Source organism: Aulonocara stuartgranti (genome assembly GCF_965226115.1).
Source record: "Aulonocara stuartgranti genome assembly, chromosome: 3".
NCBI lineage: Eukaryota > Metazoa > Chordata > Actinopteri > Cichliformes > Cichlidae > Aulonocara > Aulonocara stuartgranti.
In genome coordinates this window covers 46073402-46094140 of record NC_138941.1, presented here as the reverse complement: position 1 = coordinate 46094140, position 20739 = coordinate 46073402, and the positions used below count along the sequence as shown (strand labels likewise).

At 42.9% G+C, this 20739-nt stretch overlaps 1 protein-coding gene across 8 annotated transcripts in view; it reads left to right on the top strand.

Annotated features, from left to right (window-relative positions):
• slc12a6 (solute carrier family 12 member 6) overlaps positions 1-20739 on the top strand; it is a 33252-nt gene that overhangs the window by 7339 nt on the left and 5174 nt on the right. For 5 of the 8 annotated variants that reach the window (XM_082519531.1, XM_082519527.1, XM_082519528.1 and 2 more), the window contains 22 exons: positions 6135-6229; positions 6707-6835; positions 8690-8836; positions 8920-8974; positions 10801-10931; positions 11218-11444; positions 11529-11647; positions 11761-11949; positions 13810-13974; positions 14422-14520; positions 15612-15669; positions 15773-15947; positions 16470-16588; positions 16677-16775; positions 16862-16981; positions 17175-17279; positions 18073-18241; positions 18325-18520; positions 18604-18773; positions 18855-18986; positions 19585-19692; positions 19826-19888. In XM_082519531.1, the coding sequence (XP_082375657.1) occupies positions 6135-6229; positions 6707-6835; positions 8690-8836; positions 8920-8974; positions 10801-10931; positions 11218-11444; positions 11529-11647; positions 11761-11949; positions 13810-13974; positions 14422-14520; positions 15612-15669; positions 15773-15947; positions 16470-16588; positions 16677-16775; positions 16862-16981; positions 17175-17279; positions 18073-18241; positions 18325-18520; positions 18604-18773; positions 18855-18986; positions 19585-19692; positions 19826-19888 (2870 nt within the window). Of the gene's footprint in view, positions 1-4691; positions 4914-6134; positions 6230-6706; positions 6836-8689; positions 8837-8919; positions 8975-10800; positions 10932-11217; positions 11445-11528; positions 11648-11760; positions 11950-13809; positions 13975-14421; positions 14521-15611; positions 15670-15772; positions 15948-16469; positions 16589-16676; positions 16776-16861; positions 16982-17174; positions 17280-18072; positions 18242-18324; positions 18521-18603; positions 18774-18854; positions 18987-19584; positions 19693-19825; positions 19889-20266; positions 20291-20739 lie in introns of those variants that run through there. The other 3 variants (XM_082519533.1, XM_082519530.1, XM_082519532.1) reach the window with 3 other exon arrangements.

Sequence of the window (20739 nt, the reverse complement as noted above, 5' to 3'; positions counted from 1 at the left end):
AATAAGACAGGTCAGGGTGAAGAAGTGACAGACAAAGAAAAGCTTACCACAAAACGGAGAAGTTATGACAAATCAGACTATAAGGCAAAAAGAAAGTGCAGCTTTATGGTTTCATGGACAAAATAATTTCTGTGGCTGCAATATGACGAGCTAAATAACCAGGGCTGCACATAAGTGGTCCGCAGGTGCGCATTCGCTGTCAAAATAAAAAAACACGCACAAGGGTTAGGGTTAAATTTAAAAACTGTACTTTTGAGTTAAAATATATATTTATAATTTTAATAAATGACAAATTAAAAAGGCATGAACATTTTTTTTGTATCGAAAAAATATCGAACCGTGACACCAAAGTATCGAACCGAACCGAACCGTGAATTTTGTGTATCGTTGCACCCCTAATATCCATATATCCACACATTCTCTGTAAAGTCAGTTAAGTTGTGTTCAAGTTCATGCAGTTCACGTTAGTTCAGTTCACTTTGTTTTTGTTTTTATACCTCCAGACAGCAGCAGCAGACATCTCAGGGAACATAGCAATGTGAGATAAAGACTATGCAATATTAGAAAGGGAGCTGATAATGGTGCTTCTGTGTCTGCTTGCTAGATGCTTTTTTTTTTCCAGGTTCAAGCATCTACTATGTTGTTATTCTTGGATCTTTTTTTAGTTGTCATTCTCAGGCCTTTACAGTTTTATAAGCACTAGTTGGGCTTTTAGTCCAGATTTTTATATTGATTGATATCCAATTTGATATTGATATCTATTGATTTAAAAAAAAATCTGATATCAGCTGATATTTTCTGTTTTGCTTTTGTTTTTTCCCTTTTAGACACACAACATAAACAGAGTTCCCTCACATTTGTTATGTGTAGTCATTTATGAGTCCTTACTGAGATATTACGACTCGCAGCTCTGCTCGACACCACTTGGATCAGCTGGGTTGTTGTTTGTAGCGTTCCAAACACGAGTTGCCTAGAGGACGAGTGCCCCCTCTGGTGCACAACCAAAACTACAGTCATAATGTGTTGAATGGTGTTTCTCTCATCTCTCTTCATTTATCTGCCATTTAAAAAGCAATACTGATATATCAGCTGTTACATTGTTGAGATTGTAATTAATGTTCCTGACAGGGATCAGTGGGCACATTAAGGTGAGGATGAAGACTCATTCATCGCCATTGTTCTGAACCATGCTGTAGCATGTTAATTAAGTCATGAAGGCATTTGTAGAGGGTGATCTTCAGCATGTACTTCCTTTGTACTGTATGTTTGTGTATGGGTTTTTTGTTTGTTTGTTTTTCTTTTGCCTTTTTAAAATTTATTCTTTGCTTTGTCGCTTTTTCTAAATTCAGAATTGTTTATTCTATTACTCTTGTTCTCTTCTGCTTGCTTTCTTTTTTCTTTCTCAGCAGGTGATCCAGGTGATCGATATATGCATTTTTTTTTTCTCTGCCCGTTCTGTTGGTTTTTGTCTTTTGCCCTTCTCCCCCGTCCCTCTTCTCAGCTGTTTCTCTTTCCCTCTTTCTTTCTCCCCTTCTTTCCCCCAGTCAAGTCTGTCCCGTATTCAGTAAGTGAAAATAAAATAAACAATAAAAGGTGAATCAAATGGACCATTACGGCAAGGCTGGGATGGTCAGTTTGGTAAAGTAAATCCGTTGGGCATCTTTCTTTGCCTTTAGACAACAATTCTGATGGCAAAAGAGCCAAACGGGACAGGCAAAAAAAAAAAAATAATAATAAAATAAAATAAAATAAATAAATAAATAAATTCAGAATTGCTAGTTTGGTTTGAACAGGAAGAGCAGGGCACCCGCTGGGCGTGGGTTCATGAGGGGAACATTAGTTATGATGGCTCATGTTAAAACTAATGCTGAATTCCTATGCAACAAATTCCCACACATGAACTAGTGAGACTGGTTTTCACCGGACACAAAGAAAGGTCTTCTACAGCTTTTTTTTGCCCAGACTGTTCATTTTCTAGGAAATAAAAAGGGAAATGCTATTTTTAGATTCTTGAGATGTGCTCATGCATGTCTCAAGTTGAAAAATGCATTTTTAAATAGGTTTTATGGCTCTCTGGGCTGTTAAGCTCTCCATTTGTTTTTCTAAGTGAGAACTTGAGGCCAGAGTGCTCCCCTCAGGGCTAGTCAGCCAATTGAGCAACAGTTGAACTTCACCATCATTGCGGTTAGCAGAAACTGAGAACAATAAGAGGATTTCATTCTGTTGTGATTGTAGCGCATGTTCCACTTCCCTTACTGCCAAATCAAATCACTTTTATTGTCACATCACATGTGCAGGTACATTGGTACAGCACATGCGAGTGAAATTCTTGTGTGCGAGCTTCACAAGCAACAGAGTTGTGCAAAATACAACAACGTAAACAGGCAAAATATACGAATGGCTAAATCTGAAACTAATAAATATATGTACAATATATAATAGTATATGGGGGGGGGGGGGAAATCTGGATGTGTATACTAAATGTTTTTCTACGTGTGTGTGTGTTTGTGTGTGTGTGTGTGTGTGTGTACACATATTTTACAAATTAAATAGAGTCAATAAATAAAATATATAAAAATATACAAAAAAATATACAGCCACATCAGTTCTGAACTGATTCACTTCTTTCCTTAATCACAAACCCCTTCACATGCACAGATATGTGTATTTTCAGAAGAATCCAGAAGAATAGAGGATAATGGTAAACAGCTTCCATTTTACTGATGTGACTGTGCAGGTGTCAAAAGGGGTTATAACCGTGCAGAGATGATCCGGTAAAGCTCTTTCATAGTAGTAAGCATGGCCCACGCTCTTTAATAAGCTTCCATAAATAGATATTAAGCCAGTTAACCCGACTTGAGTTTCGGTCAAGCTTTAGTGATGCTGCGGTGGCCGTTTGTGAGTCTGTGCAGAAATAGCAGAGCAAGCGTGTTAGAGGAAGAAAAATGCTGTTGTAGAAGTAAATGAGCCAAAGTCCTGAAAGACAGGAGGTGTGCAGAGTTATTTTCAGAAAGGTCATAGACTCTGTGATCCATTAATGTTGACACCGATAAAGTTCCCTACTGAAGCATGCATATAGTCCACACACTGCTACATCTGGCTCCAGTAACTTTCTGCTCCACTGACTGTACGGCAGAGGACCTGTCCTCTTGGGGCCACACACACAGCTGTGTTCCCCTGTGCTGAACTGGGTGTGGATTATAGAATGAAGTTGAACAGCTGAGCACAGAGAGGACAGCAGTAAGAGCTCACATGTGTCTCTGGACAGCTTTTAGTTTGGCTAAGAGGAGGTTTTCAGATCAGTACTGGTGTAGATAGGAGCGTATAGAACTCGATGGATATCCACCAATATACTGTCAAACTGCAGCGTTTATTTTATTTGCAATAGTAACATACTTGGTGACAATAAATAGTGGATTGGTGTTCAGATGCATCTCCGTGGGCGGAACGGCAGGCTGCGACAGTAGTTCTCGTTTTGCTCTGCTGCAGCAGTGATTTTGGCATAACGGCACATAAACATTAACTTGCTGCTGAGAGACTCCGCTAAATGACATCCTGCTGACACGGGCAGAGCAGGGTCTGACTGGTTAGTGCTGAGCAAGCTTTCAAAATAAAAGAATCTTAAATGACTCACGCAATTTCTTGGGTTTCAGTTTAAATACCTGGCAGCACACCCAAATAAAGCCTGTTTGTGGGGAAACAGAAATGTATACTTTCATATTTGAGGAAAAACAAACTTGGGACTGTATTTGTAAGCCGAGTTGGCTGTTCGGTTGAGAAGTGTCTGACCTGAGTCACATGTTGTTGTCTGAATCACTGAACTTTTTTAAAAAGAGCAGCATCATCTGTAAGCTGTGCACACCAAGGCTGGTCTCACAAATGACGCAACAACAAAACTAACCACATGGAAGCAGGTAGTTTCCCCGATGCTCTCAGCTCTGATGCTGACTGTCAGTCAAATGATTTTCCACATTTAAAAAGAGTTTATTTTTTTAAGAAGGCACACAGTGTGAGTAGGTATCCTGTCTTGATGGTGGATCGCTATGTTAAATATGTCCTAATTGGTCCTTGTGAGCCAAAAGCTCAGACTTCAGACTGCCCTAGATGCTGGTTTCAGTTTGGCTTTGTATGATGTCACAGTTTACTGTGTAAACCTGCTGTTCAAACCTGTTTGTGAGGGTCAACCAATCAGAATCCCAATAATGTTGGCTTAAAGAAGTGTGTTCAAGATTATAACTGAAATCTTGATTATGCAGAGCTCATGTAGTCGAGCCAAAGAATGCAAATCTAAACGCCCCCCCCCCCCTTGTGAAAACTGAAAGTTCAGATGATTTCTCCACAACAGCCTGAGCAGATAGAAAGTGTGAATCTCGACAGTCCTGATTAACAGGTTAAGTGCTAAACATACTGAGGCTACATCCACACTGATGCGTTTTGTATGAAAACACATCGTTTTGGCCTCCCATCCACACTGAGACGCCGTTTTCCCCAAATGAGAACGCAGCGTTTTGAAAACGCTGTCGAAAACGCATACATTTGAAGAGGGTGCTTATGCGCCGCAGAGTGGACAGCGAAAACTGAGACTTTCGAAAACGATGACGCATGTTAGTCATGTGATGCAGTCATGTGACCAATTAAACTAAGATAGCAGAGGGCATTATACAGCAGTTGTTTTGTTTGCGCTCAATTTTGACAGCCCTATTAAAGATTAATATCAGTCTGTACACGCTTCAGATAGCTTTTCTTCAAATTCTTTAATTCTCACTCGCTTTTGCAACTTTGTACTTTTGTGTTACTCACAGCAACAACTCCACCTCATTGTTAGTCCATTTAAAAACTCGGTGCTTTTCCTCGACATTTTGCTGCGACGTTTCAGAGAGCCGGAAAGTAAAGAAACAGCAGACAGAAATGAGGCAGGTGGAATCTTCTTGCGTTTCACGCATGCACAGTACTGGACCGTAAGCGTTTTCGTCCGTTTCAATGTGGACGCACAACTCTGTGAAAACGACTGAAAACGCTAGTGTGGACGCGGAGACGACAACGCCATTTTCAAATCTATCCGGGCGAGTGTGAGCTTGTTGAGATGTGGCGCATTCACGTTTATCTGTGTTCATCTGACATGGTTCAGTTTCTGTGTGTAAAGAGCAGCATCATGAAAATCAGGAGCACGCATTAGATGACCTGCCAGTTAACATGTTTTATGAACAAATGAGCGAGCTACCTGATTAGCTCGTTAGTTAAAATCTCCCAGCATGCCATCGTGCTTCAGCTGTTGATTGTTAGGAGTGAGGTTTTGCCTGTGTTGAGTCAGTATCACACTCGGTATCTTTGGCCAAATGTAGCACTGCGAACAGGATGGGAAGTTACCACCCACCACACAAATGCTGGCTTTTTTTTTTCTTTATTTCCTCCCAGGGATCGTTGATTCGTTTTTTTCTTTGGCACGTAACCAGCCGATGTTCTAAAATAGACAGTGAAAGCTGCTGAGGCAGTTTTAGATTCACCAGCTAGTGTGAACTCATTCATAGAGTAAACACTAAAAATGAATCATGCTCTCAACCCCCCCCCCCCCCCGGCCGCACCACCAGGTGTGAAGAGGTGGAAGTTTGCTGTGTTTACAGGAAAATGAAGTAAATATAGGAAGATTTGTTATTTATTTATTGTTATTATTTCAGTTTGGGGTAACTTTACATGTATTTAAGGGGAATCCACACCGTTATTATTTATTTTGCTATTGGAATGTTACACAAGAAGGGAAAACTTGTCTCATCCCTCAGTCTCTGGTTTTCTTCTGAGTGCCCTTCTGTGAAGCGTGTGACCCTTGGCTGCTGTTAGCGTGAGTGTGGCGTAGCAGGGAGGGGGAAGTGATGCTGCTGACTCAGGTGCTGCCGATGCAGCGGTCTGCACCGGCGGGAGGAACCGAGCCAGCGACACGGGGTCGCTGCATCAAACTGTGACTGTGAGGGAAACAGCTGAAAGTCGACACCACCGAGCCATGATGACAGCGATTTTAAAAAAAAAAAAAAAAAAAAAAAAGGCTTCCTTTGTGCTCAGTCATATTCGTGCTGCATCATCCTTTCCTTTTCTTTCCCTTTGTTTATTATTTCTCTCTCTGTCTTTCTTTTATTGGCTAGGTGAGGGAAATTCGAAAACCTCCAGCGTGTACATCAACAGCAATCATCAGGTGGACGATGACGACTTCTACGACAAAAACCTGGCCTTGTTTGAGGTACAAAACATTTCAGCCACTCTTTCTAGTGGCTGTATTTGCTGCTTTCTTATAATGTATTCACTCTTATGGTTTTATTATACAGCACAGGGCTAAGAATAGAAAAGGATGGTGACTGTTTATTTGATGAATGTCTGCTAACTGGAGCCCAGAATAACCAGCATGAGGCTGGTGGGTGTAGATAATTTCAGGTTTTATAGCTTACAGAGTTCCTTCTTCTCTCTCCCACTTCTTTATCTACCGGTTCAGTATGCCTCTTTGCCTCCTCTTCTTTCATTCTGTCTGTTGCCTTTCTCCGGTTGTCATTTTATCTTTCTTTCACTTGTTCTCCTATCTTTACTTCATCTCTGCCTCACAGTAATTTATGCCTTTCCTCCTTTTTTTAAATTTGCCCCATCTTTACTCCATCTGTTTTAATCTCTTTCTCGCTCCACCATACTTCATTGTCTCCTCTTTTTGTTCGTCCTCTACCCACAGGAGGAGATGGACACTCGGCCGAAGGTGTCCTCTCTCCTCAGCCGCCTGGTCAACTACACCAACCTGACTCAGGGGGCCAAAGAGCATGAAGAGGCCGAGAGCATCGGCGAGAAAAAGAAACCCAGCAAGGTACAAACGAATAAACCTTGAAACACACGTAAACACAAGTGTGACCTCGTAAAACATTAAATCCCTTTAGTGTTTTAATGAGATTCACTGGATGGCGAGGCATGTTGGGCAATCTGCCCATATGGAGTGCACAATTCCAGCTGTACTTTGTCTGGCTGAACAATGATCTTTTACTGCAGTGTCATAACCAGGATGAGCCCTGGTTGTAGCAATGGTGTAGTAAGTACAAAGTTGATCTGGATGACAGTAACAATCCTCACATGGTCACTAGTTCATATGTTGCACCTGAAACAATAAAAATAAAGACATCCATTTGTTCATCAGTTTTTGTGGCCCTGTCCTAGAAAACTGACTCTTTCTGCCGCCCTCCTGACTCGCTGCCTCCAGCTGAAATTGCGTTTGGATGTAACCCTGGTGTGGAGCCCAATCCTTCCTGATAAGGCGCTGGCTGGCCCAGATAAGAACTGCCTGTCTGTTTTGGCGGTTTGAGAGTAATTGCACGTTTGCCGGATTGCTCGGACACATTTGCCAACAGACGGCAGGGAAAGTTAAACCAAAACATGTTTAATCCTCCCGTCTGGACCCCACCGTGTGTTCAGTACAAGCATCAACATAAGTCTGGTACAGCAGGGAGGAGCCGTGCAGTGATTTCAAGACCTTACCTGGAAAGATGACAGTGGAGCAGGGCTAGTTTAAAGACCAGCTTTAAGAGATTAATATTTGGATAAGAAAACATTTGAATGGAGAAGGAGCAGCGTTAAATCCCAACTGGACCAGAGTAGAAGTGATTCATGGGTCTCCATGTATGTGTGCTTCCTGCAAGCAGATGTACAAAATGTTAAAAACATGGGTTTCCTAAAACATGGGTTTTCGGACACTAGGGTCATTCCATATAAAATCAGACACATATGGGAATAAATATTTGCCATCTGCCCCGCCACTAAATGAGGCAATTTGACCATACCAGGAAAGTTGTCTGAGTCCGCAGAGTACATAAACATGGATTTGAGGGATTTTTTTGATTGTTTGTTTGTTTGTTTGTTTGTTTTCCAGCAGTTTTGAACCATTTTTGAGCTAGCAGTAAGACATTTAGGCTCTGTTTAAAAGCTGCAACCAAATCCATTTTATACCCACTCCAGGTCTCATGATATACAGCTAGACTCTTGTTTTTGTACAACATGATGTTTTTTCTGAACTTTGTGTGTGAGTATCATGGCATAAATCATTTCTATAGGAAAACTTCTCCGGTTGACTGTCTGTAGAGTATTGGGCCCAGGCATTAGTACTGCTTTTTGGGTAAACCTTCAAAGTCCACATCACCAAGTGGGACAGGTGGCAGGTCAAAACATGTTGCAGTGTATGAAAGGTCTGCTTACAGCAGAATGTAGATCATTCAGAATGTAAGCTTATTGGCTAATTACAGTATCTAATATTAGCTTCCTCTTTCCTCTGATGAATCTAATGTTTTTAGCATTTGCTTGTGGGGCTTGAGCCTGTCCCATCTGTCGGAGGGCGTGAGAGGCTGTTAAGGGGCAAACACATTCACACCTACAGCTAATTTAGAATCACCAGTTAACCTAACATGGACTATGGGAGGAAGCTGGAGTACCCTGGGGGAGCCCACACAAATGAAGTTGTTGAAGAATGGCTAAAATGATGTTCATCGAAAGTCTGAATTAACCTTTAATGTAACATCAGTTTAATGTGTTTAGTTTCGTTTTATTTACAGATGAAGGTAGTATGATGGACTGAAATAAATGAACAAATTCCAAATGAGCACCTCAGCGTAACATTACGTGCTGTCTTTGGATTTCGTTTCTGCTTAAACCTTTTTTCTTCTGTGTAATCTTCCAGTCGCCACAGATGGGGACGCTGATGGGCGTGTACCTTCCTTGTCTGCAGAACATCTTCGGCGTCATCTTGTTCCTGCGGTTGACCTGGGTGGTGGGAACTGCCGGCGTGCTGCAGGCCTTCTGGATTGTTCTTATGTGCTGTTGCTGTGTGAGTATTGGAGTATTAGCAAGCAGCCCCAAGGAGACAAAAACAGGAAACCTTTCTAAAACACTGCCGTCTCTCCTCTCCAGACAATGTTGACCGCCATATCAATGAGTGCAATCGCAACCAATGGAGTCGTACCAGGTATTCCTTTATCTTTATGTTTCTTCCTTCATTCTGTGGACACAGTGGCCCAGAGATCCTTCCTTCTTGTCTTTCTGCTTCTTCCTCCTCATCTTCTTTACTTTTCCCTCCTTTCCTTCCCTTTATTTGTTCTTCTCTCTACTCTTTCCTCCCCTCCTCATTCTTCTTCTTCCATGTTTTTTTCCTTCCCATTTATCCACACTTAGAACCAGTATGAAGAGCACAATGGGTACTGTTAATCTATTAGATTAAGATTTACACAAAGTGATTTACATAGATTAACTTTACATAATGAATGTAACTTATTTCTTAACTTCATATTATTCATCCTGTAATTTATTTACGCAAAGAAAGAAAATGCACTCTTTACAAAAAGCTATAAATCCAGCAGGGTGCTGAGTTTAGGGTCACCTCTGTGTTGTCTGCTTCAGTGTCTCTGAATTGAAGTGTATTTCCACAATAAATCACATTTTTATGTGGACACTTTGCAGTGGACTGAGTCTGGTGGCCTCTGTGGATGTTGTGTTGACTTTTGTAGTTTGTCTTTCCCGGTTGTCCTTCTCATTTTCCAGCTTTGGGCGCGCTGACGACGTTTTGCTAACGAGTGTTATTTCTGTGTCCCGTCTCTCCCTCTGTCTGCTCTCCCTCTCTGTCTGTGCCTTCATTAAAAACCTAGAATATTTATCTGCCATTGACCTTTTCTCTCGCCGAAATGCCTCGAGGCGAATATCCTGAGTGTCAGAGTAGTTTGATTAACTGACTTATTTTCCAACAAGCATGGCACAGTTTGATAATTGAATGTAGAACGAGAAAACCTCTGTAAAGTAGAAAATTAATCTAACAAGTTCTGACTCTCATCAGGCATTTTACCCCACGCTCTGTCTCACCTGAGCAGCTTCCAGCTGTCATGCTTTCTATTCTCAGATGGTAGCGATTAAGTGTGTGTGTGTGTGTGTGTGTGTGTGTGTCTGTGTGTGGTTTACTGAGGTCAGGATGAACAAGTAATAAAGTGTGTTTGGGTTCTCAAATACAGCTCAGCACTAAAAATCACTCAGCCTGTGCAGACATAGTGACCTGAAAGTCCAGCAGGTTTTGTGGCCTCGCTCAGGAACTTCTCACATTAAATATGTCTAAATCTACCACATTCATATTCAATTACATTTTTTTTGTGACATCGACCCTGCTGTGTGTTCCTTTTTGTGTGATGTTCAATGCTGCTGTTTGGAAACCAAACACCGAATTATGCTCGCAGTCAGCAGAGTATTGGTATCTGCTCTTACTGCCTCATTTGTGTTATATGTGGTTCAAATGGTATCAGCAAATAGCCGCTGTTTGCCTTGCCACACTTGGAGTAGCAATTGTGTAGGGGCAATGTTAATTTTACCGTAATGCGGGCTGGGCTGTGTTACCCGAGTGTTGGCTTATTCACGTACAGCCTGGTGCTTGATGTCAGAAGGTTGGATGCATTAAGCTCGACCTGGTCCAGCACTTGGAGTGAGCTGAGCAGCTGCTGCCGTGTGCATTTGCAGATGCCGTTTGAATGAAAGCCCGCTCTGTCTGTATTTGTGTCACATAGAACATTATGCTTACTTCTACAAGCATAGTATGACTCCTCTTTTCTCCCCTTTTGCCTCCCAACATCATAATGTTACTAACCATCCACCGCCTCCGCTCTTTCTCTTTCTTTTTCCACCCTTCTTTTCCCCCCTCCAATCTGTTTCTGTCTTCATCCCACTTTTTTCCATCCCTCTTTCTCCCTCTTCATTTCCACTTCCTCCAACCCTTAAATACACCTTCCTCCTCCTGCTTCTTTCCTCCTCCTCCAGCGGGAGGTTCCTACTTCATGATCAGCCGCTCTTTGGGTCCAGAGTTTGGGGGGGCGGTAGGCCTGTGCTTCTACTTGGGCACAACCTTCGCTGGAGCCATGTACATCCTGGGAGCTGTCGAGATCCTTCTGGTGAGTTGCTTTGTTTGCTTTGTTGTTGTTCCAGTTAGTATCGTGTTCTCCAGACTTTCTTCTGGATGTAAAGGCTTACGTTGTGATCATTGAGTGACTCTATACCGATACGAGGTAGCAACGACTCATTGCCTTCACTATATGTGGACCTCACAAAACCCATAAGCTCAGTTATTTTAAATAAACATGTGACCTGATTGGCTGATTTGCACTAAACACACTTATATTACTGAACCTTCAGATAAGTGAGGCCTGCTTCTTGCTCTCTTCCCTCTCCCTCTGACAGATGTACATTGCACCCAGAGCAGCGATCTTTGAAGGTGAAGGAGCAGCCATGTTGAACAACATGAGGATATACGGCTCCATCTTTCTCCTCTTCATGGCCTTGCTGGTTTTCGTGGGGGTCAAGTATGTGAACAAACTGGCCTCTGTCTTCTTGGCCTGTGTCATCATCTCCATTTTATCCATTTATGTCGGAGCGCTGGTTTCTGCCTTCAGCGTGCCGGATTTTCCGTGAGTCTTGATTATTTGGAAAAACACAGAGCTGACCGATCATTTATGCGTCACATTTTTGACTGACTGGGCTTTCATCCACAGCGTATGCATGCTGGGAAACAGAACTATCAACGCCCATGATGTTGTTGACAAACACTGTAGTAAAACTGTCCTGGTTAAAGTTCCAGCTGAGAAATTAGACAGCAACTTCACGATTAACGGTGGGTTCAGATTTCCTTCTTTCTGTTACGAGTCATGAGGAGTAAGAGTGTCTCTCTGAGTTACACCAGTGTTTTTCTGAAACACTGTTTTTTTTTTTCTCTCTCTCTGATAGAAAACAGCACAGTGGGCCCCACTTTTGACCCCAGCCATGTCCCAGAGGTGATGGTGGAGAAGACCACACATCTTTGGAAGTTATTTTGCCATAACGCACAGCTCAACACCACCTGTGACGAATACTTCACTTCAAACAACTTCTCTGAGATTAAAGGGATCCCCGGACTGACTAGTGGGGCCATATCAGGTAGAGTGCATGCATGAGGAGTGCAGTGATTCTCTGAATGAGAGATCATATAAAATATGGACACGGCCAATGTGATATCATCCACCTGTTACGAAGCCAAGCTGAGTGTTTTACCATTGCCTCTTTGTTTTTGTTTTTTAAATCTGATGAGGGTGGTCATTAGCCAAGTCTGGCTGTGTCCATCTTCTTTTTAGTCTGTGGTCTCCATGGAAGTTCCAGGAAAGTCTGGGATTGCACTGTTAGTGTTGTTGGCTGAAAGCTAGAACCTCACTTATAGCTGACCAGTATGAAATTACTTATTTACTGAGTGTGCATTTAAAAAAATATAATCGATTAAAACTTTAAACCGTCACATTTAAACAGGCGTTAAATTGTTGTGCTAATGTTGTTTTTGCTAAGTGACTTTAAGAAGGATAAGTAACCAGTATCTGTCCCTCTGGCTCAAAATGTATTCTTGATTCTTCCTGATTAAAAGAGGAAGAACTTAGTATTGATGTTTTCCCTTGTAGCTATTAACTTAGCTTGAGCAGCTGAATGACGGAATAACAGGAGTAAAATAAATATGGGCTCAAATTGTGGTCATAAATATTTTGTACTTGTAAATCTGTGTGTGTGTGTGTGTGTGTGTGTGTGTGTGTGTGCGCGCGCATTCAAGTTACAAGTATGAATTTTGACCCGGTTTTTCTTCCTTTCATCTGATTGGCCAATGTTATGTCAATCACAAATTTAACTATCCAATCAGAGAACAGGTGGGTTTGGCTATTGGAGGGGTGCTTTATGGAGTCCACACACAAATCTTTTTTTACACATACAAATCGTGATTTACAAGTACAAAATATTTATGACCACAATTTGAGCCCATAAATAAATCCTGACATACTGTGCTCTGTAACAGTAATGGACCTCAGCTGGCCTGGTGCAGCAGAATGCTTTAAAAGCAATCTGGTCTGAAGTTATGTTGGTGCTTTAAGGAGAAAGATAAGAAATCCAGTTTTTATCCCCCAATATGTGAACACGCCAAACATCTTAGATGAATAAAATGAACATAATATCACAGACAGGACAGAATTTCTAGGTAGAGCTGAGAGGCAGAAGGCTTCACAGCTCACAGAAATGAGAATTTGAAGGTCCAAGTCTGAGGCCATGGCCCTCAGGTGGAAAAGTGTGGAGTGGTCACCCCAGGTCAAGGACGAGTCCCTCCACTGCCCCAAGTGGAGGAGTTTAAGTAATTTGGGGGTCTTGTTCACGAATGAGGGGAGAGGGAGATCGACAAATGAACCACATCACTGCACTGCTCTGTTGTAGGAAAGAGAGAACTCTATGTAAACGTGAAGCTGACAGTTTACTGGTCAATCTTTGACTTTACTCTATCTTAGAGAAAGGGTGAAGAGTCCAGTGATGGAAGAGGGGCTCAGAGTAGAGCCACTACTACTCCTCATTGAAAGAATCCAGCTGAGGTGGTTCAGGCATCTCACTAAGATGCCTCCTGGCTGAGGTGTTTTGGGCTCGTCATACCGGAATGAGGCTCCGGGGCAGACCCAGGGCATGCTGGAGAGATTACATCTCAGCTGGCCTGAGAATGCCTCAATGTCCCCCTGGATAAGGTAGAGAAGTGGCTATGGAGAGGGAGGTTTGGACTTCTTGGCTAGGGCTGTCGCCCCTACAACTGAGCCCTGGATAAGCAGCAGTTGGAGGATGTTTTATCAAAGGAGACGGAGGCAGATATTATACCAGCTTACTAATGCTACACTAATTAGGGCCTCTAAATCTAAATAAATGTGAATGTGTAGGTGAATGTTTATCCTCTGCCAATGTCAATGACTGATCTTACATGGGGTTTTTTTTTCTCCCTCTTAACAGAGAACCTGTGGAGTACATACCTCCACAAAGGGGATGTTTTGGAGAAAAGATCCCTCCACACCTCTCAAGTTGCACACCCAGCCTCTGATCGCTATCCGTACGTGTTTGCTGACATCACCACCTCCTTCACAGTGCTCGTGGGCATCTTCTTCCCCTCGGTCACAGGTACAGACGCCCCTAAAATACTAACTGGGCTCCATTCAGTGTTAATTCAGAAATATAAGCATATAAGAAATTTAAACCTAATATTGGCTTGGTTCAGTGATGAAAACGGATCATTGACAGGAAAAGCGCTGTAGGCGTGATATTGATTCCCGCTCACGGTGCAGCTGCTGATTCAGGATCAAACCTGTCAGGCATCTATTCTTGGATTTCTGTTTGTGTCTGTGCAGTTGGCTTTATTTTCACTTTTTAGCTTGAAAACACTTTAAAAAAGAAAAAATATGGAGATGGATTCTCTTTGATTTGAAATATTGATCACACATTTCACTCATGAGGGTGTTTATTAAAAAACTGTGGTATATTCAGTGTAACATTAAAGTTGATATTTTAAGCACAAAGCTGTTGAGTTATCACTTATCTCCTCTTCCTTTGAATGATTTTGTTTCTCAGGAATCATGGCCGGCTCCAACCGGTCGGGGGATTTAAAAGATGCTCAGCGCTCCATCCCCATCGGAACCATCCTCGCCATCCTCACCACCTCTTTAGTCTGTATCCTTTCATCTGACAATTTGATTGAACTTTCATGCACTCAAATTCAAAAGCAACTCAAAGCACAATTTAAGATGCTACAACACAATTCTGAAGTTTTTAACCTAAATGCTGATCATGGAAATATTTAATGAGAATAATGTTGTGTTGTTAGTGGATTAAGTCTGTCCACCTGTTTTATTTTCATGCTGTCTGTCCATCCTTACATCCATCTGAGAATACCTTGAATTGTGTTTTTTGTTTTTTAAAAGGTGGACTGATTGAAATTTGCTAATCCAAGGTTAAGATCAATGTCAAAGTCGAAAGTTCACCTTTAGTTTGCTCACCATTCTCGCTGTTACCCCACTAGAGCACTTCACCCTTAGACTGCAGCCTTACTTGTTGTTCCTAAAGTATTTAAAGGTAGAATGGGAGGCAGAGGCTTCAGTGTCAGGCCTCTCTTCTATGGAACCAGCTTCCAGTTTTGATCCAGGAGACAGACACTATCTCTGCTTTTAAAACTTAAAACCTTTCTTTTTGAAAATAAAACAATTATAATTAAAAAGAATTATAGTTGGGGTTGGATCAGGTGACTCTGAATCCTCCCTTAGTTACTCTGTAATAGTCCTAGGCTCTTGTGAGCTTCCCGTGACGCACTCAGTGTTTCTTCTTCACTCATCTTTTTCACTCTGAGTGTTGGCACATGACTCGGCATTTAATTATTAGTTACTGTTAATCTCTGGCTCTCTTCCACAGCGTGTTTTTTGTCCTGTCTTCATTTCCTCAACTGGTCGTGTCTGAGGGTGAGGTGGAGAGTTCTTCCTGTTAAAAGGGAGTTTTTCCTTCCTACTGTCCTCAGGTTCTTGTTTATAGGGGGGCATCTGTGCTACTGTAGGGTCTTTATATTACAATATAAAGCACCTTGAGGCGAGTGCTGTTGTGATTTATGTGGAGAGTCCACAGAGACTGGATGGCGTATCTCGACCGGGCAGTGGAGGCGTATGACTGAGAGGCAGTTCTTCGAATTTTCTCAGCACAGTCCGATTTTCGTGGCACTGAAAGTACTTTGTATTGTTTTGTTTTGTTTTTTTCCTGACCTGCTGTTCATCCAGATCTGAGCAATGTCGTGTTGTTTGGAGCCTGCATCGAGGGGGTGGTCCTCAGAGACAAGTCAGTACACCTGCTCTTGTGTTTGTATTTGCATGTGTTGTGTTGTATGTGAGGCAGAAGGACTTTGATGCTTAAACTACTTCATGTGTTGTTACTTCTGCAGGTTTGGAGATTCAGTTAAAGGCAATCTGGTGGTGGGGACTTTGGCTTGGCCCTCGCCGTGGGTCATTGTGATCGGGTCCTTCTTCTCCACATGTGGCGCGGGCCTCCAGTCTTTGACTGGCGCTCCACGACTCCTGCAGGCCATCGCCAAAGACAACATCATCCCCTTCCTCCGGGTTAGAGCTGCTAGTTTTCAGTTTAATTACAGGGACTGTCCAAGCACTTCTCCTTTATTCTTGTTGTGCTCAGGATTAACTTAATGATGCTGTATGAAGCAGAAATCCCTACTGATGTTGAATTACTGATGTATTTATGCTGCATACTTCAGTTCTTTCCACTTGCATACAGAAACATCTTGCAGCAGGGGAAGACAGTGTGCAAATACCTTGATGGAACTGTGGTGCTTTAAAATGCTTTAAAGTGATGGTGTTTTATGTTTTCTGTTTATTTATTTAGGTAGTTTGAGTGTAATTTGTAGTTACCTGGAGATGCTGTATTCTCTCCAATTCCTGCCTTTCACCGAAGCTTTTGATTATTTCTTTGATTCTCAGTGCTCAGGCTATTGCCTCCTTCCACTCTCTATGTAATAACAACCCTCAGATTTTATTTTTTCATTTGCAGTACTTGCCATTTCCTTAAACATAGTGTGATTTGCTGGGTCTGTGTGTGTATATTTGAACTCTGTGTGTTTCTGGCAGGTCTTTGGCCACGGGAAAGCTAACGGGGAACCTACGTGGGCTCTGCTGCTGACAGCTCTGATAGCTGAGCTGGGGGTTCTCATCGCATCTCTGGACATGGTGGCTCCTATTCTGACAATGTAAGATGCAGTTATGTTACATGTGTGTGCATGTGCACATTTAGTCTGCCTTCATCACCTCAGTTTGAATCTCCAACCCTCCTTCCAGGTTCTTCCTTATGTGTTACCTGTTTGTGAACCTGGCCTGTGCCCTTCAGACCCTCCTGAGGACACCCAACTGGAGGCCTCGCTTCTCATACTACCACTGGTACTACCAAAGACTCACTCACTCACTCTCTCTCTCGCTCCCCCCCCCCCCCCCCCCCCTGACGTCTGCTCTGCTCATCTGTCCAGGAGCTTGTCCTTTCTGGGGATGACTTTCTGCCTGGCGCTCATGTTCATATCCTCTTGGTACTACGCAATCGTTGCCATGGTGATTGCCGGGATGATCTACAAGTACATTGAGTATCAAGGGTATGTTGCCATGGAGATGTACTCCCTCTACATGATTGTGCATGTACAGACTGGTGTGTAAACATGTCTGTTTCGTGTTAACATGTTTATTTTATTTTCAGGGGAACAGAAGAGTGTACAGTGTATACTGTTTGTGAATAAATAAATATACCTGTATGTTCTCTTATATTTTCTGGGTGTGGTTGTGTATCAGGGCAGAGAAGGAGTGGGGAGATGGGATCCGTGGTCTGTCACTCAGCGCTGCCCGTTATGCTCTGCTGAGGCTGGAAGAAGGACCACCGCATACTAAAAACTGGAGGTATTGAAATGTCTCACAAACACAGGATGCAAGTTGACCTGTTAGAAGTTGATGAACTGTTTGCACTTAAGTTTGCGTGCAGTGCTGGGAGTAAAGCTGCAAGACATCATCAGAATCTGCGTCACATTTAGCATTATAAACAAGAATCTGATGATTTTAATGTGCCAAGTCTCTTTTGGTGTGCAGTACTAGGTATAGCAGATCAGTAAATTAAACACTGCAGGTCACTACTGTCACTTTCAAACAGATCTGGGAGAGCTCCAGGTTGCTGGACACTGGTTTTCTTTCACAAATAAATTGAATTTCAGTTTGTTGCTATGTAATTACATTTTGACATGTTAGCCAGCCATGGGGCCTCCGTGTGACTTTGTTGGGTCTCTTTATGTGCTTCAAATGATGCTGACTGAGCTGAACTAACTGCATCAAGACAGGAGGACAGGGGGTGAGCGAACTCTGAAAATGAGTTGCCTCATAGTGGTGCTTTGGTTTCACAACTGGGGAGATGCACATCAGGCTAAATGAAAGGCCTCTTTATTACCCTTTCCAGCGCTTCCATCATGTCTCACAGTCCTCAGCTGATGTTTATCAAGTTAGCATTGAATTATAGATGACCAATTCTCCATTTACTTTTATTTTGTTTATCTGAGCACTTGGCTGTGACGTTTTCAAAACCCATTCAAAAATGTAGACAGCATAAAGACAGACAATCTGAGGCTCTGCTGTCACTAATATTTAGGAATAATCCACTAACGCACACATGCTCTTGTTCATCGCCTTGTCTGTCCGTGTCCAGGCCTCAGCTTTTGGTGTTACTAAAACTGGACGAAGACGCCCACGTCAAGTCTCCTCGGCTCCTGACGTTTGCCAGCCAGCTAAAGGCGGGAAAAGGCCTGACCATTGTTGGCACTGTTGTCCCCGGGAACTACCTGCAGAGCTATGGAGAGGCGCTCGCTGCTGAGCAGGTAGGGCCGTTTGTTATTGATGGGTGGAAATGTATTTGCTTTCAGATAATGCGGAGTTGGACCTTTTATCCTTCTTTCCTCAGACTCTGAAGCACCTGATGGATAAGGAGCGCGTGAAGGGCTTCTGCCAGTGCATCGTGGCTCAAAAGCCACGTGATGGGATCAGCCACATGATCCAGTCAAGTGGCCTGGGAGGAATGAAACCCAACACTGTGGTGATGGGCTGGCCTCACGCCTGGAGGCAAAGCGAGGACCCACAGTCCTGGAAGACCTTCATCAGTGAGTCAAGAGAGGACAGCAAAGCGGTTAATGGGGTTGTTTCAGAGTTAACAAGCTAACGACGCCCTCTTTCCTCCTTTCAGACACAGTGCGGGTGACCACAGCGGCCCACCTTGCGCTTCTGGTGCCCAAAAACATCTCCCTGTTCCCTAGCAACTCCGAGCCCTGCACAGAGGGCTACATCGATGTGTGGTGGATCGTCCATGACGGCGGGATGCTGATGCTTCTGCCTTTCCTCCTGCGACAACACAAGGCAAGAAAACAAAGTGTTGATCTTAAACTCTAACAAAGCCTTTAAAGTTTCCGCTGAACCCTCTGCTCTGTCTCTGCCCAGGTGTGGCGCAAGTGTTCAATGCGAATCTTCACAGTGGCCCAGATGGAGGATAATTCCATCCAGATGAAGAAGGATTTGTTAACCTTCACCTATCAGCTACGCATCGATGCTGAGGTGGAAGTAGTGGAGATGGTACGCATCGTTGCACCCCTAATAAAAATAATATATATATATACATATTACCGGGTCTGACCACTTGCACTTTGACTGAAATATTCACCTTTAATGGCTGCACTGGTTCGCCAGCTGAAACATGTAGATGCATAATTTTTTACAGCCTTTAAGATCGTATTTAAGTTGTTGTTGAATCACAGATTTTTACATAAAAAATAAACAGGTAATACTTTCATTTTCTTGACTAAAGAGATTCTACTGTGATGATTAAGCCTATGAGCAGGAGGTGTCTCTCTCTGCACTTCAGAGTACACCAGAGTTTTGTGTTGAGGCCTCTGGTGGATTGAATTCTTTAAACATGAAAACAGACAGAAGGAACCTGCTTTAAATCCCTTCGGGCACTCCCCCTTTCTTCTGCAGTGCAAAGACATGCGTGTAATGTTAATTCTGAACTGGATGAAGTTCTTAAAGTGCATAAACTGAACCACTGTGTGAATATAAGGTTAAATGTGGACCTAAGATCTCAGTAAAATATAAATTCCAGTCTGATTTCCACTAATCTCTACAACAGCTGTTTTCTCACCTCTTCTGAGCATGTCCATGTACCTCTTCTCAGCACGACAGTGACATCAGTGCATATACCTATGAGAGGACGCTGATGATGGAGCAGAGGTGTCAGATGCTCAGACAGATGCGACTGTCTAAATCTGATCGGGACAGAGAGGTAGGTGTGGAAAGCTTACAGCGGGGTTTTGTGTGGTGTGAAAAATGCCCGCAGGTTTGTGTAGGGTTGATTAGGAGTTTGAAACTTTATGCAAGCTGGGTCTTAACAAGCATTTGTCCACCACTTTCACCAGGAGAGCCCTAGCAGTAGCAGCAACAATGGTAGGCCAGAGGCAGGTGGAGCTACAAGGTCTCAGGTGAGGTTAGAGGTCAAGGTCAGCTGTGAGTTCAGGAGTTTAAGGAAATATAAAAAATAATATTTTTTGTTCTGCAAAAATAAGCTGGAACAAAGTGGAGATCAGGTTCCCAGTACAGACGCCATGTTTTGTCTTTGAGGTCACCGTTTTCTTCCAGATTAAATTAGATTTAAGGAGAAAGAGCTCAGTGTTAAGGTCCAAAGGTTGCTAAAGAAACTAAAGTGCAGTGTACTGAGGTGATAGCAAAGAAATCCTGGTGGGTAACACTCATGGTAAGGGACACGGGCTACTGACAAAAAAAAGCACTGCAGACGGTAACTTGCATTGAGATGTTTGTTAAACGTTCATGTCGCCTCCTTTTGCCTCTCATCTCCTCAGAGGGTACGCTGGAGTTTTGATGATGTAAGTTTGCGCAGTAGAGAAGCAACAGCTGTCTGAAGTAGAGCAGATTAGACTCTGTAGAGTAGCCTGCAGTCAGGACACGCTGTCAAAGTAAAGAGTGAAACCCTCTGAACAGCTGTGAGTGCAGCTGAGCCCTTCAGATGAAGAGTTGAGAGGGAAAAAAGCGATGTGGTCACCGTGACGTCAGCCGTCGGTTTGTGAAGTGTCTTCACGAAGCTGGGACTGAAACTGCAAGCATACGCTCCTCTCACGCTCTTAGAAACAAAATTTACACAGTGAGCTGAACTCAGGGTCAGGAGGTGTCAAGGAAAACAAATCATATATTAGAAATGTGAGCTGTGACTTCTCTTTTCAGACCAGAGGAGTAACTTACAGTGGGGCAAAAAAGTATTTAGTCAGCCACCGATTGTGCAAGTTCCCCCACTTAAAATGATGACAGAGGTCAGTAA